At 40.1% G+C, this 15,421-nt stretch overlaps 1 protein-coding gene across 1 annotated transcript in view; it reads left to right on the top strand.

The window, feature by feature from the left end:
* maml3 (mastermind like transcriptional coactivator 3) overlaps positions 1 to 15,421 on the top strand; it is a 135,602-nt gene that overhangs the window by 51,438 nt on the left and 68,743 nt on the right. Inside the window, exons 2-3 of the mRNA XM_015388204.1 lie at positions 10,573 to 11,298; positions 12,795 to 13,724. Coding sequence (XP_015243690.1) covers positions 10,573 to 11,298; positions 12,795 to 13,724 — 1,656 coding nt within the window. The remainder of the gene's footprint in view (positions 1 to 10,572; positions 11,299 to 12,794; positions 13,725 to 15,421) is intronic.

A 15,421-nucleotide genomic window follows, 5' to 3' on the forward strand; every position in this document is an offset into this window, starting at 1 on the left:
TTTTGCTAATAGAAAACAGAAGGAAATGGTGTTTTGTATTGATGGCGTGAACATCGTAACGAAAGAGTGCATATAGTTAGATTTCTGGGTGTCTGATCGGATGATAAATTAACATGGAAAAAACATTTTGCATACGTTAAATCTGAGGTAGGCAAAATCATTTTTATTTTGAATAAGGTAAAGCACATTTTGGATACTAATACATTGATAAGGCTATATAATGCACAGGTTTTACCATATTTTATGTATCTGTGTGGCAGGGGTGGGAGCCATCCTGTCATCTCTGTCATGTATTTGTTCTGCATAGGTGAGTCCAATCTGCACTGTGAATTGTGCAGATTTGACTCAAATACATAGAGATGACTTGTTGACTCCACATCTCACACCTCTGCAATACTTTTAAGAGCAGTTTTACTCCCCCCTTTTTATTTTATTTTTTACAGAAAATAGCCGTAAGAATAATATAAGTGTATGATATAGAGAACGTACAAACAGATTCTTGTGATAATAAATATAATAAAGCATAAAGCAAATAATAAATATTTACCAGAAGGGTTATAGAACCTATTTGAATTAGAATTAGGTAGACAGCAGATGATAGTTGGATTTTACACCTAGGTTTTTTCAGTTAAAATTAAAATATGTGATTTCTGTTACAGGTTTTAAACTAAGGAATTCTCTAAATGTTTTGTTTCCCTGCAGACTCGTATTTTATTTGTATGAAAGTATTTTTCAGTTTAAGAAAAAGCTCAAATTAGCTTGTATGTAGTGGAAGGTGAAAGGAATTGAAAGGAATTTCTTCAATGCTAGTGATATGTTGTACTTTTTTTGTACCTGGTTTGTACCTAATAGAAATATTTGCACAGACTTGACAAATGTTAAAGTTTATCTTCTTCCTGCTGCATTTCTTTTGTGGTGTTTAATAATAAAACTATAATGATACAATTATGTTGTATGAATTGCAATCGTTTAAACCACAGAAAAAAACAGTGCTATGAAACTTATTGCTCCCCCATCAAAGGCACAATCATCTGTTCTAGCGTAGATGCAGCTTCAGACTCCCTGTCCACTTGTGTAAAGGGTGATGGTTGTCAATGATTACAGACAAAAATGATAAATCGTCCAACTGAAGATCCAATGTGTTAAATGCGGTGGCATTGACCAAATCACAGTCAGGGTTCTTCAGGGATTACTTTTCCAAATGTCTGTTCAGAAATGATGCGGATGCTAAGCAGGTGCTTCTGCGTGGACATAGTTAAAATAAAGCATGTGGCAGGAAGTCGGATTCTTCAGCGAAAAACCATACTGTATATCCACATGGAGAAAACCCTCTTGTTCAAAGCAAAAAGCTGCAAATCATGATTTTGCAGTTGTGGTTTCATAGTTTAGTAAGAAGTTTGATTAACATTGGATTAATGAGGGCTCCTTCTCACACTTTTTCGACCATCCATCAGAATCAGAAGGCCTTTGTCATTATAGGCAGTCCAGTGAGATTAAAATCCACCAATATCAATTCAAAGAGTAGAAAAATATATTAAACGTAAAAAAAAAATGTAACGGCTATACACGTGGACATTGGTATAAAGCACACACACTTGGGAAATGTTTAAGTGAAATGAAAAAGCAGTATATGCAGATACAGAATAGATATAAATTGTACATAAAGGTATATTGTCACTCAGTGGTTGGAATATTGCACAGTGTTGGGATTGCACAAGGAAAAAATCAGAGAATTTTATCTGTTCAGGATGCTACAGCTGCTACCTTCTGTGATATCCAAGAACCTTATTAACAACTAGTTGAAAAACTGCCCATCTCTTGATATCAGACAATGGTGTTAATACAACCTTAAGTTCTTTATGTGGTGCTGCTGCTGAACAGATCATAGATCAGCACTGGAACTGCTTTGGTGTGGGGAAAAAAGCCTTATCATGTGCTCTAGCAGAGTTTTACTAATCCTGGGTATTCCCTGTGCTGCTCGTATCAAATGTCGCCCTGCTTCAGTTCACTTGATATAACCGCTTTGGTCAGAAACAGAGTTCTGTAGAACTTGATAAAAGTATGAAGAGTAAATTAAGTTATTCTGATCCGGCGTGTTGGACAGGGACTAACCCAGTGACACCGGGAGAATGGCTTCTGGATCTGGTAGAAGAAGAACAGTCTTAAAGCAGTTTTGATCTTTGTCTCTTAAGGCATTCCAGACACACCTTTAGTCATCACTTTTTCTAAGTAGCTTAAACAATGAGGCTATATTTTCTGTGCAGCGCAAATAGATAAAATCCTTGCTGTGAATGAGTTCTACCATTAAATGGATGGAATGTTTTTACCGGACCTGCTAAGTCCATATCAGAACCTGCTCCAGCTATTTAAAAATGCAGACTGTGTGTCTGCATCATACTAGGCTCAGTGACTTGCTCAAGGGCACTTCAACAGGATGGATATCTGCTGACGTGAGCTTGAACCAGTAACCTTGAGGTAGAGGACACTCTTCTGATGGCCCTGCCTGTTTCCAGTCACCCTCTGATCAGACTCCAGAAAAGATTAAGAGGTTTATGTTTCAAAAGAGGCTTTATTAGGTAGTTTTCCATACATTAGCTTATAAAGACATTTCCTGGTCTTTTTTAAGATATAAAACAGCTTATCCTTGTTTATCATTACATTACATTTATTTCATTGAGGTAGTGAAAGAACAGAGCTGATTTTCATAAAAAGCTCTCATTGTTTTCCATAACAGGCTTGCTGGGACACTTTAAATAACCGTACTCACATACTTATTTAAAATGTATTAGTAAGGGAGCTTTGAGTGCTGTCAACTCTGTTGTGAGTTTACCAGAAGATTAGGAATATATTAAATAAATAAAACTAGAATTTATAGTTAATTAATAGGCAATTCAAATCAAGGGTAAAACTAGTTATTTATTATCAGTTGAGTGACAATAACTGTAATTTGCTTACAAACCAGGGTTTTAGTCCCTTACTTAAAAGGTTGGACTCCTGAATCCGGCTGTTAAAAATCCAGTTGTCTTTCACCAATTTAGTAATTTAGGCTATGGCTATCAGTAACGTTATTACTCACCAACCAAATAAATCATTCGGATGCTACTGAAAGAAGAGTGAATCCAGCATAATAGATAAATCATTCACTATGTAAAATTAACACAAAAGACCACAGGTTAAAATACAATAGTACCGTTATTAGCTGCAATCACACAGTATTATACCTAACGACTAAGCAAACACGAAACACTACTGAAAATAAGAATAAATTAAAGAAATAAAAGGGAAAGAGCGGTTTATGTCCGAACCCGACCTGGTGATGGTAAGGCAGGCGGGGGGAAGCATACCGTCACCAGGTCGGGGTTTGGTCACTCCGTCCCATACCGCCGGGGTTCCCGGACCAGCCCCGGAGCTTATAGCTCGATTCGAATGAAATGAAAGTTTAATTCAAACCAGAAGTTTCATTCAAGTGGAACTTCAGCTGAAATCTTTTAGAACTTCAGTGAAAAGATTAAAAAAAACTGTTGGTCCCTTAAAGACAGAGTTGTAACAGAGGGGTGGGGGATATGAAAGATTACAGAACTCTAGATAGAACTGTTTAATTGTCTCCTGATGCATAGAGATCCTGTTTTTATCTGTGCGGCACACGGTCCATTGCTGATCTATGTTATAGAGCAGACCCATCAGTTCCAAACCACAAACTGTGGCGGCAATAAAAGTGGGCTAACTTGGCACCAGCTTTTTGAAGGCCAACAGCAATGGACTGCTTGGCTAACTGAGGCTGTGTGAGAATACAGCAGCTGAAAACTTTTTATTTTTTAAACAAAAAACAAATGATTATGAGGTTACTTAAAATTCAGGGTCATCGTGTCCTCAATGACTCAGAATCTACTCCAGTGGTTTTTAAAGGGTAGCAGCACAAGATCCCTCGTCTGATTTAATAGAGAATATAGTTTTTTATTTTGACTCAAAGATTTCTAAAAGTTTGGAAATATTTTAATCTAGCATTTTCAATGATACACAAAGGTAGAAAGGATCAAATAAACCTGCTTTACTGACCTCCAACCAGCCTTCCTGTTATCTGTTGAATATGTTGTTTTCTCTGCCGTTCTTGCTTCTTACAGCTTTGTAAAAAAATCGGACCAGCTGAATGGCTTTCTTTGAGTTTTTACTCTTACTTGAACACCAGAGAGTGTTCCTATCAGCATGACATGGTTATTGAGAAATAATTAGAGCTGTTTGGTCTAAAAACACTCGAATCTTGTAACCAAACATTTTATCTATACATCTCTACTTTCTAATTATTTTTATCCTAGAATAAGTTAAGATCATTCTCTCTCTTTTGTTTTTTTGTTTGTTTTTTTGCAGTGTTTGATATCATCTTGTTTTTTATATGCCCTAGTATTGATAAATCATGGTTAAACCTATTAGTATAGACTTTATAGTGTTTATTAAATGCTGGTTGGGATTTGAAAATGTCCATATAGATTGTAAAGAGGGTTTACAGAGACATTAAGACATAAGTTTGCAGGGAAAACAAAACGAATACTACCTGCGTTTCATCAGAAATTTAAATTGCATCAGAAAGGGGATCAGAGATTAACTGAGTATATTATCTTACCTTAATTATGTGACTCAGCTCTGGCTTTTCTGATCCACTGACTGTAGAATAGCGAAATGCTATTTAGAAGAATCAGTTAAGCAGCTTACCATGGTTCCTGTGAAAATTGTCAAAAATATTATTTTGTCATCAGAATATAAATATATTTTGACTTATAAAGCTGTTAAACCTAATGAAATAAGGTGTGCTCTCACTTTATTAAAAGGAAGGATTTTCATCTTATTTTGTTTCCCTTCCACTGTGCTATTTTCTCTGATTCTTGCCAGGCAGGGGCTTCTTCTTGTGTCCACTGACTAAGGTTTGGTTGCATTTAAAAAGGAATTATTTTGTGAGAAGTGTCCACCTTTAGTTTCTAAGATAAACTTCTGGTCAAAACCCCGAGAATAATCCTTTTCTCCCAGGAACAACTTTGCAGGCATTTAGGTTTCTGATCACTTAAAAATAGTGAAGTAGTGTGGTGAAGATGCCTTCGTGAGAGGTATGATTTAGCTAACCTTTTGTCGTAAGGGTTTTATTGGATATTATAATGGTTCATAGAAAGTCTCCTGGTTATTGGTTTTCTGCTCGACTTGGCAGATAGGAATATTATGGAGGGATTCACTGTATTTACTTTAGAAACCCGATCAAAGCCACTGGCATCCCTGGGTCCAGCAGATCCTGCAGATATACACCCAGTTTGGGGAGACCAGGAGAGGCTGGATCCTGGCCACTTGGCTCAGAGCTTCAGATGAAACAGCGCTTTGGAGCTCAGACAGGAGCAGCAGGGAAATCAGAGCTAGAACCGTAAGGAGAGAGCAGCAGAACCGGGATGATGCTGCCCCTCTGGTCTCCCCCTCTAGAGCTGAAACCAAAGCGGGAAACGGGACAATCCTGGCGTTTTCTTCCCGGTCATGACCACACAGACCAGGACCATCGATGATGAGGGATGGTGTTGCAACATCTCCAACACTGCAGAAATGATCTAGAAATAAGACGTTTGTTAAAGTCAAGTGTATTTACCCTTAATTTGAGTAAGTAAATAAGATGATTTACCAATGCAATGAGTATTTTTATTCTAAAATAGCAATATATAATGTGCACTTGAAATAAGACAATGCAATTGTTTTTTGGTTTTTTTTTTATTTAAAATTTATTCTTCTATTGGCAAGGTATCTCATTTACCTGCTGAATTCAATAAAGAATGCACTTATTTCAGGAAAAAATGACTTATTTATATTTAGATTTTTTTTTTCATTAAGTGAAGGCCATAATCTGCCTCTTGTACTCTTGTGTCTTCATGGACAGTCAGTCAGATCCTCTTGTTCAATGCAAGGGTTTCTTTTTGGGAGATGTATCACCTTATCTTTTTGGTCCCGACTATCCCGTTATTTAAAATTTTGGTCCCACTTACCCATGATTAAAAAAAAAGTGACTTTGTTCAACATCTGCAGCAATGGAGCATTGCAAGTTGTTCCTAGCATGCTCAGAGCGATTTTGTCTTTGCCATCAGTGTCATGATAGGAAACCTCGCAGAGAGCTTTTCGTACAGATTCTTAATATCTTAGAATATTATCTTTCGATTTTTAGCAGCCAATTTTTAAGGTTGCAATTTTTTGAGGCCCATTGATTGTCTCTTGCTCCATTTTTTTTCTCTTGTTCCTGGGTTTTGATTAGGATTGTTTTAGATTAAACACTGATGTGTTGCTTCAACGTGGAGTTTTGTGTCGATGTTATGCTCAGCCTGCTGGAGGGAGCAAAGCAAAGGCAGCGAGGTGGGCAGGGAGGGAAGTGAAGGTGGGGTGTTGAGAGTGTGAGGGGAAGAGGAGATGGAGGAAGAAGGGAGGATGCAGCGCTCAAAGCAGCAGAGCAGCAGGTTGCTATAACAACAGCACCTTGGTTCCCTCCATCTCTCTGCTCCTCCTCTCTGATCACCCTCTCATCATTTGCTCCCTGCTGTCATTCGGTGCGATATGCCTCTCCATCAAGCCACCTATCCTACTCCTCCATCCCCCCTACCCCTATCAAAACTCCCCATTTCCTCTGCTTCATCTTTATGTTCTGGTTGCTCCTTTGCTCAGTGAAAAAAACAAAACAACAGAAAGACCATCTGCCTACAAATAAATCCCCTTTTCCTCCCCGTGTGTCTGTCAGATTCACCTTTGTCTCGGTGTGTTGTCGTCATTCGCCGCGCGTCGCGGTTAGCAGGCAGAAGAGCAGTCAGCAGGTGTTTGTGTCAAAGAAAACACACAGGAGGGAAAATAAGCGGCGATCGCTCCTGTCTTTGCTCTTTTACATCCTCTTGTCCTTTTCTCTGTCATGCTCTTTTTCTTTGTTCCTCTCTACCTCCACTAAAGCGCTGCACATCCAACAAACTCCCTCAGAGTTCTATCCTCTGAATCCAAGTAGTTTTTTTTTCTATTCTAACATATTGCATTAAATAAAGCTTTAAACAAATAAAAATATTGTAGCAGCCAATTCACAGGATACAACCGGTTTCTTGGAGTTGCTTTTTGAGTTGTAATCATGGAGGTAACTGCACTAAAATAAATGTTTAATTAATTATTTATTAGAAGGTATTTGTTGTAGTTTTGTCATTCATCCCATCGTGCTCCTTCCAGCTGTTTCACACCGACAGAACCCCCGATCCTTCTGTTTTTTCTTTTTTTTTATGCCATTCTGTCAAAGCAATCTGCATTATACCAACAGGGTTAAATGGATAATGTTGTTTTGTTTGTAGGTGGATGTGCATGCTTGCGTCCGTGCGGAGGGTGCCGCGGCTCACGCTACCTGGATAATTGTGGGAGTTTTTATAGGTTGGCTTTGAAAGGCGAGCCTGTAATTATCAACGTGAGTCACTGGCATTTAGGGAAAACCTGAAACGCTCACACCTGTGTTCAGAAGACCTGAATTATTTAAACCCATTGATTACAGCCACATACATTAAGCAGGAGAGGGAATGGTTTTTGTTCGGTTTCTTTGGTCTTTTCAGCAGCAGCCAGAAATCCACACATATCTACCGCTTAGTGGATATGTGTGGATGTGTGAGGATACTCCTCCCAATTAATGCTTGGACCCAGCTTGAAAAGGATACAGGATTACAGATGTTAAAAACTAGATTGTTTTCTGTGTTCATGCAGGGTATGACAACAACAAAAAAAAAAAAAAAACTGGGATTTAACCCAAATAAGTAAGGTTCAGACCCTCCCAAAAAGTCATAAAAAATTAAGTTTTTAAAATTTTACATTTAGAGCATAATTAAACATTGATTTAGAATTTCCAAATGGAAATTAGATGTTTTTACCCATTGCACCACAATACATGTGAAGAGATGCTTTTCTGCATTTTCGACCTGAGAGAATCGTTGACCCAGTCTTAGGACAGCCGTCGGTTAACACCATTTCCTCTATAAGTAAATGGAGAGCACAAGAAAGGTGAAATTGGAATATTAGTTTTTTTTCAATGCAGCCTTTTGTTATATTTGAGGCTTTAAGTTTGCCTAATCAATGAAAATGTCCTATTGAATACTTTAAATTTGTGTAAACATACAGTAATCCAAGTCTGTTGTTGTAAATTATCTCCTGGTATTTTAGCCTGCTTTTAAAATCTTAACCCTACCCCCCATTATTGTTGCTGTATAAATCACTCCATGCCTCACAGGCTGGAGTTTTTCCTGTCGATACTAAAAGCGTTTATCATTTCATTGCGATAATTAGGCTAACTGCCAATCAATGTGCAGAATATGAGGAGGAAACCACCTCCAGCAGCCCCGCATCACTCTTGCACTTACGTCTACTCTCAGAAAATCAAGAAAAGGAATGTTTTTTTCATGGTGTGTGTTTCTGCCAGCTTGAACGGGTCCACCTCCAGGTCAGAATACAATCTGAATATATTTCATCTGCTGTTCTGTCTGAATAACAAAGAGCTAAGTGTGTATTTGCACACATACATGTACCACATGAGCACCCTGTGTGTCTTTGACTCTTCCACATGTGACAGCTGAGAGTGTGGATTTTGCTAAATATTTTTCCTGCTTCTGAGCGGCTTTGTTTTACAGCTGCCTGTTTCAAATGTAGATGAGCATGATGGATGCCACTTGTGAGATGCTGTTAACAATGTAGATGCATTTGTGCTTTTTACCTGTGTGTGTGTGTGTGTGTGGTGGGGTTAAAAGGTGTAATGGATTGAAGTCTTAGCAGATGTGTAGAGTTTGCTTCCAAGTCGTCTTATACAGATTTTGCTTCCACTACTTTTATGGTCTTATTTTTGACTAAATTTTGCTTTATTAATATTATATGTATATAATAGGATGAGGTTGCAAATCATCAATTTTGAATTAATTTGATTGCTCTTATTGATCAGCTAGCAATTAATTAATATGTTTTCTTAAAAACCTCTCGTATTAAGAGGTTTATTTACATAACATGAGGGGCATTTTTTTTTTTTTACAATATGTTTAATGACAAAAGTACATCATTATATTTTAAAGAGGCATTAAAGAGTCTAATGAACTGCAGCTCTCTTCTCTTCTGCTTGTTCTCGTAGTTCGTAGTTACTTTTTTCCCCTTATCTAGAGGTGCCATGGGTGTGAGTTGAGGTGCATGACGGTTGCTTCTGAATATCCACAAAATCCATCTTGAATATAACGTTTTGATTACTTGCGAGGTCGGGCCCATTTAATACAGTTTAGGTACCAGATTTGCTCGGGGCCCTGCCCTTTCTTATGTCATCATATGGCAACACTACTCGGACATCCGCCTAATAGCATGAAGTTACCTCAGTAACTTTACAAATAAAATGGCAGAAATAACTTTATAGCCAATTGGAAAGTTTTATTTTGGTGTTTCTAAAAAATCCTTAAAGATTAACAACATTCTTTTGTGAAGCCATTATGAAGGTATTACACAAAAAAAATCTAAGATTTGGTCTAATGAAATATCGCCTATGTCGTCTAGTTTGCCCGATATAATGACAGGCAGGATTGATAGTGGATTAGTTGTATATATCAGTTGTATAAGCTGCAACAGGTCATTGATGAAGAAACAGAATGCTTTTATACACCTTCATCGTGGAAAGTTGAGTTTAATTAAAATGAGAAAAAAAATGGTAGAAGAAGGTGAACAACCAGCAAAGGATGAGACACTAGAGGTAAAAAAGTCAGACACCCGGGCCTCTTTAATACCTCAGCAGTCTTCATTGAGGCAGTCATCCATCTACATCTCAACATTTCTGTATAATAGCTTTTTCTTTTGACCTATGCTCTCTACTATATATCAGCAAAGTGTCATCAGCAGAGCCATCTCAATGACATTTGTTATCAGTTTTTCATTTCAAGCAAACTGGATCATAATATTTGAAGGGCCTCTTTTTGATGGGGAATTACAAAAAAAGGCCAAACTGGAAAGTTTCCTTAAAGTTCTTGTACTGCTGTGCACCCTTTACTTTGCCTCTTTTCATGTCTCAGATTTTGTTTACTGTTTGTCTGTGCCTCCTGTGCTCCCTCCCCCAGGTCTATGACAGTGATTACCTTAACCACCAGCCAGGGTTTGTTAGCACCCCGTTGTTATCTAGTCTGTGCTCCGGCTGCGGCAGCGAGACAGTGGAGCTGGAAATGGTGCGGTGGCTGCCCACAGTAGGGCTAAGAATGGGCTTTCAGAAAGGGGAGCTCATTTGGCTATTGGCTGATGTTAATGTTGGGGAGAGTGCAGCTGTTGCTTTGATCTCTTCATTCTGGTTATAGAAAGGAGGTCTTCCCATTTTAACCTTTGTTTCCAAACACATACACATCTTCTTATGCAAAGCCACTGGTGTGGTCATTTGAAGGTAGAAATACAATTGGTTTATCAGTACAGCGCACTGTTTTGCTTCTGATGACAGCCTCCTTGTGGTAGGAGAGAATAGCTTGTTCTACCAATTTACTTATTGTTCTACAATTAGTTTCTTAAAGAATAACTTTTTTTTATCTCTGTTTCTTTCAGCTACAGGAAACTGTAAAAAGGAAACTGGACAGCGCACGATCACCCCTGAACGGGGACCAGAACGGCATCTGTGACGGCGGTAGCTACTCCCCAACAAGCAAACGGGTTATAAAGGAGCCCCCCGGGGGTTTTGACTCTCTGACAGGCCTCCCTAAGAACAATAATAATAACGTGCCACCAATTTCTCCTCTGCATAATCAACTGGACATTAAACCTTTACTCAGTGGACCCAACACGTCTACCGGCAACACTACAAATGGGAATGGCACCCATGCAGCCAGAGCCTCCGACGATTTGGGGAAGAACGGTGGCAGCCATCTTCCGGACATGAAGCTGAACAGCTCCCTGGACTTGGAGGATAGCTTTGGTCTCCTTAAAGACCTGAAACAGGAACCGCTAGACGACGGCGGAGGGATGGAGTCCAGTGAACCCCAGTCCCTGTCCAACCAGAACAAACTGTTCTCTGACATCAACCTCAACGACCAGGAGTGGCAGGAGCTGATTGACGAGCTGGCTAACACTGTGCCAGAGGATGACATGCACGACCTCTTCAACGAGGACTTCGAGGAAAAGAAAGAGGCAGAGTTCAGCAGGTCGGCAAACAGCCAGAACGAAGCCTCACAGGAAGCAGCTGGGAGCACAACGCCTGGGGTTGGGTCGACGTCGACGGCGTCCTTACCTCCTCCTCCACAGGGGGTCCCACAGGTTCCTATTGGTTCACCACAGGTCAGTATAAAAACCATCAACACGACAAGACAGCTTGCAGTGAATATTAGAAGTACTTGACCAACCAAAGCTTTTATTCATTCTGTCACTTCCTGCTACAAAGATTAGCATGTTCAAATGGTTCATTGTGACACACAAAAACAATATACAGTACCACATATTTTATAAAATTATTGGAAATGATTGGTTTTGAACTCTACAGAGATCAATCTGACATGCATAGAATTAATTTGGATTCAGTTCCCTTTAATATAAACCTTGCAATAAAAATAAGAATTTTAACCAATAATCATAAAAACCTACTTAATTTAAAAATAGGATATATAAAAAAATATATAATATATTTATAAAAGAAACATGTAAATCCATTGTAATTTAGTCTTTGGGACCTGTTTTGAACCATTGAGAATCCTGACCAGTTGTCTTTCAGTACGCACTGCTGACTGGCCAACCTAGATCACCTCTTTCCCATTTAGGCATTAGGCCCTGCAACTCTGAGGAGATGAGCATTTATTGATAAAGAAGTTAATGCTTTGTGTTGGTGAATTAAAATAAACCCACCAAAAACACTAGCTGCCATGGATACAGCCTGTCATTGATTTATAAAAAATACTCAAATTATGTCTTGACCTGAAATATGTTGGTCTAGTTTATTGTGTTTTTATTAGCAATACATAATTCAATTAAACGGATGTCACTGAGCTTTTTTATATAGAAAAAAACTCCTAACAGATTTTACTTGTTGGTTCTAATTTAAGATGCCTGCAAAAACAACCAAGCTTGCTGTACAGTTAGTATGAGGTCCTTTGTCCCTTGTATATTGGATTTGTTTAAAAAAAAATTTCAGCCTGATCATGTGCCGGGTAGTGTACAAGGGGTAATGAGGGGAACTCAGCCTCTCTAGACCACCTCCCAATCAGGAATTGTAAGGTCTGGAGAAAATCAAACATGTTTACAATCTAGTCGGCCATCGTAAGATTACATTAGAGTGTCGGGCAGAACTTTTAAAACCTGCGGTTTTGTCGTACATTGCACGCAGCTGCGTGCAATGATTGAAAATATTGCACAGTGTATGCCCGGCTTTAGCCTGCACATCTTTAACATGTCAATTTTTCATTTACATGCAAGCAGTGAGTCTGTAATTTGAATTTAAGACTTGTTTAATTATAGGTTAATTGTGAAAACACTTTGGTCAGATTGTTAAATTCTTCTAAATACTCAGTAGCTTATTGGGACTGCTGTAGTTTTTCTGTGGCTGTGGGGGTGTTCAGAGACTCACAGAAATGTTTTTGAAGGGACACGATCATACCAAACCCTTTCTAAGAACAAGGCTTGGAAAATGTTCCCATAAAACCAGAATTGAAATGTTTTAAGGCAAAGCTTATCAGTATATGACACTCCAGAACTGAACACCCTTCAAATAATTGTGGGTGTTTTGTTAAAAATGGCATGTTCAGATTTTATAGTTTTTTTATTGTCTTATTCTTAACCCTCAGGTGCGACCGTCATCATCTGGCCCCCAGTTTGCGACCACTGCCAATGGGACCCCTCCTCAACAACCGCTGCAACAGTCTCCGGCTGTTGCTATGCCATCAGGTTCACCCTTGCACAACTGTGTAGCTCGCTCCCCTCAGACTCCAACCCAGGCTCAGACTCAAGCAGTCTCCAGGCCTGGGAACGGATACATGATGAACCCAGGCCCGGTTAATCAGACGGGGTCAGGGGGTGGCACACCCGGGACTGGCCCTGGAGGTCAGCCTGTGGGTCCAGTTACTCCTGAACTTTCTCCAGCAGAGCAGCTAAAAGCAATGGCCCAGCAGCATCATCACGCTAAGATGATGCAGCAAAACCAAGCAGCTAGCTGGTCGCCTGGGGGTGCACCTACCAGTCCCTACAATTCTGGTCCCTTTAATCAAGACAAGCCCAACAGCCCCATGATGTACCCACCACAAGCCTTTAACACACCAAAGGGCCCTCTGGTGGCTGGGATGGCCCCTAACAATGGGCCCAAAGCCCCCATGAACAACTACCTCCCTCACAACCCCATGGGCATGATGGGACAGCAGCAGCCCAACAGCATAAACCAGAATGCTCTGTCCAAACAGTCACAACAACAGCAGCAGCAAACGGCCGCCATGTTGTCATATAGTAACACAAAACCGCTGAGTCACTTCAGCGGCAGCGGGGTGGACCACATGGGTCAGAGGATGACTCCGCCCATGGCCGGGAACAGTCAGGTGAAGAACCCCATGATGCCGTCCTACATGGGAGGCGCCGGAGGTGGTGGGCAGGGGCCCGGGCAGACGCAGGGCCCCATCCCCGGACAGACGGCCCACCTGGGGGAGGAGCACAAGAGGCTGCTGATGATGAAGCAGAAGGTGTTGAACCAGAACATGCCCTACAGCAACATGCAGGCCCATGGACAGGTAAGGCATCAACATTGTTGTTGTTTTTTTCTCTTATAGTGCAGCTGAAGATGCTGCTCATGTTTCTATCTTTAAGGTGGGCTAGGGTTGGAGGCTTTTCAGCACATTTCATGGTTCTTCAGGCCACCTACCCTACAAGTTTAGCATATATATATATTTGAGTGAAAAAAAAATGCTAAATGAAAATAGCTATTATTTTACTACAAGATGTCCCATGTTATTCCCAAAGGGATGTACAGCTTTCCCTTACTATAGGTTAAATTGATCTACTTAATTGTTCTCTGATTGGCTGCTGAAGTGTCTCTCTCCGTCTTGCAGCCTGAGTAAACCACACATATTTTAAAATGTTTATTTGAAATGGCTTCTCACATCTTTCACTTTCTTATGATGTCAATTTTTCAAGTGTTGTGAAAAATTGGCCAAAGCAGTACTTTATTTGCAAATGTTGGATTAATCTCTAAAACTGTAAACAAATTAACATAATTCAACAAAAGTCATGACATATCTGCATTAACATTTAGGGGATGGCAGCCTAGTGGTTAGGGAATAGGGCTTGCAAATCCTGAGGCTGTGAGTTTGAAACCCACTCCCACAGACTGCCTCTCTGGGTCTCTGACCTTTAACCTCCACTGCTCCCCGGGCGCCCGACGATTGCAGCCCACTGCTCCCCAAGGGGATGGGTTATGTGCAGAGGTAAATTTCTTCAATGTGAGATCAATAAAGTTCAATTATAATTATTATTTACATGAAAAAAAGTGAAAAGCCTGTTTTTTTGTTTTTGTTTTTTTTTTAGAAAATGACTAAAGTTTTTATTTAAAGCAAAGAGAATATTTGTGAATAGACTAGCTTTAGTTCTGACTTGACCTCAGAATGCCAGCTTTTACAGGTTTGGTAATGAAGATACGAGTGGCACTTTGCAGTTGGAAAATGCTTCAGATAGTTCTCTTACAAAAATCTCCCAGAGATGTAGCCAGGGAAGTCAAAATGGTGGCAGTTGCCCCAGCAACAAGCTAAAACTGGGAATAGGCATCGGAAAATGGCCTGTGGAGAGTATATTGATGCCTCTGCAACACTAGCAGTATCAGTAGCCCCCCTCCAACCCTAGCAGACGTCCTTCCTCCTTGTCCACACAAGCTTTCACACGCACACACCCAGCTAACGCCAAAGCTAAACGGCTCGGCGGCTCATATCCCCAATCTGTCACAGCTGACTGATGGCTGAGATTGGACCACTAAGCCAAGCTAGCTGCTGTCATTACCCAAAGCCCACCTCAGGCGGTTTGTTTCACAGCGCAGCCGCCTCTGAACGCTCCAGCGGTTCAACCAGGTGTCAGGTGGTCATAATGGCGCTCCCAACGAATGACAGTACAATGTGGGTGGACTCTACGTTTTTATTTTAAACGACAGTCAGTCTCTTTGTGTTTTTCTGCTGCCTAACATTATCCAAGAGCTGATGGTTTCCAACTCCTAATAGAAATATGGCAGATAATATCCGATGTACATAGCTCTATATCTTTCCTGTGTCTTATTCTGGCTTTCTTTTGAAGAGGAGATGGCTACAGTCACTGTCACCTCCTCTCCTCTCCTCTCCTCTCCTCTCCTCTCCTCAGACAGCTGTAGAGTCACTGCAGACAGAACGTCAGACTCCCTCAGTTATAGTCTTTTATCTGGTTGTGATTATGATCTGACATGACAGTC

Source organism: Cyprinodon variegatus, unplaced genomic scaffold (genome assembly GCF_000732505.1).
Source record: "Cyprinodon variegatus isolate N-32 unplaced genomic scaffold, C_variegatus-1.0 Scaffold416, whole genome shotgun sequence".
NCBI lineage: Eukaryota > Metazoa > Chordata > Actinopteri > Cyprinodontiformes > Cyprinodontidae > Cyprinodon > Cyprinodon variegatus.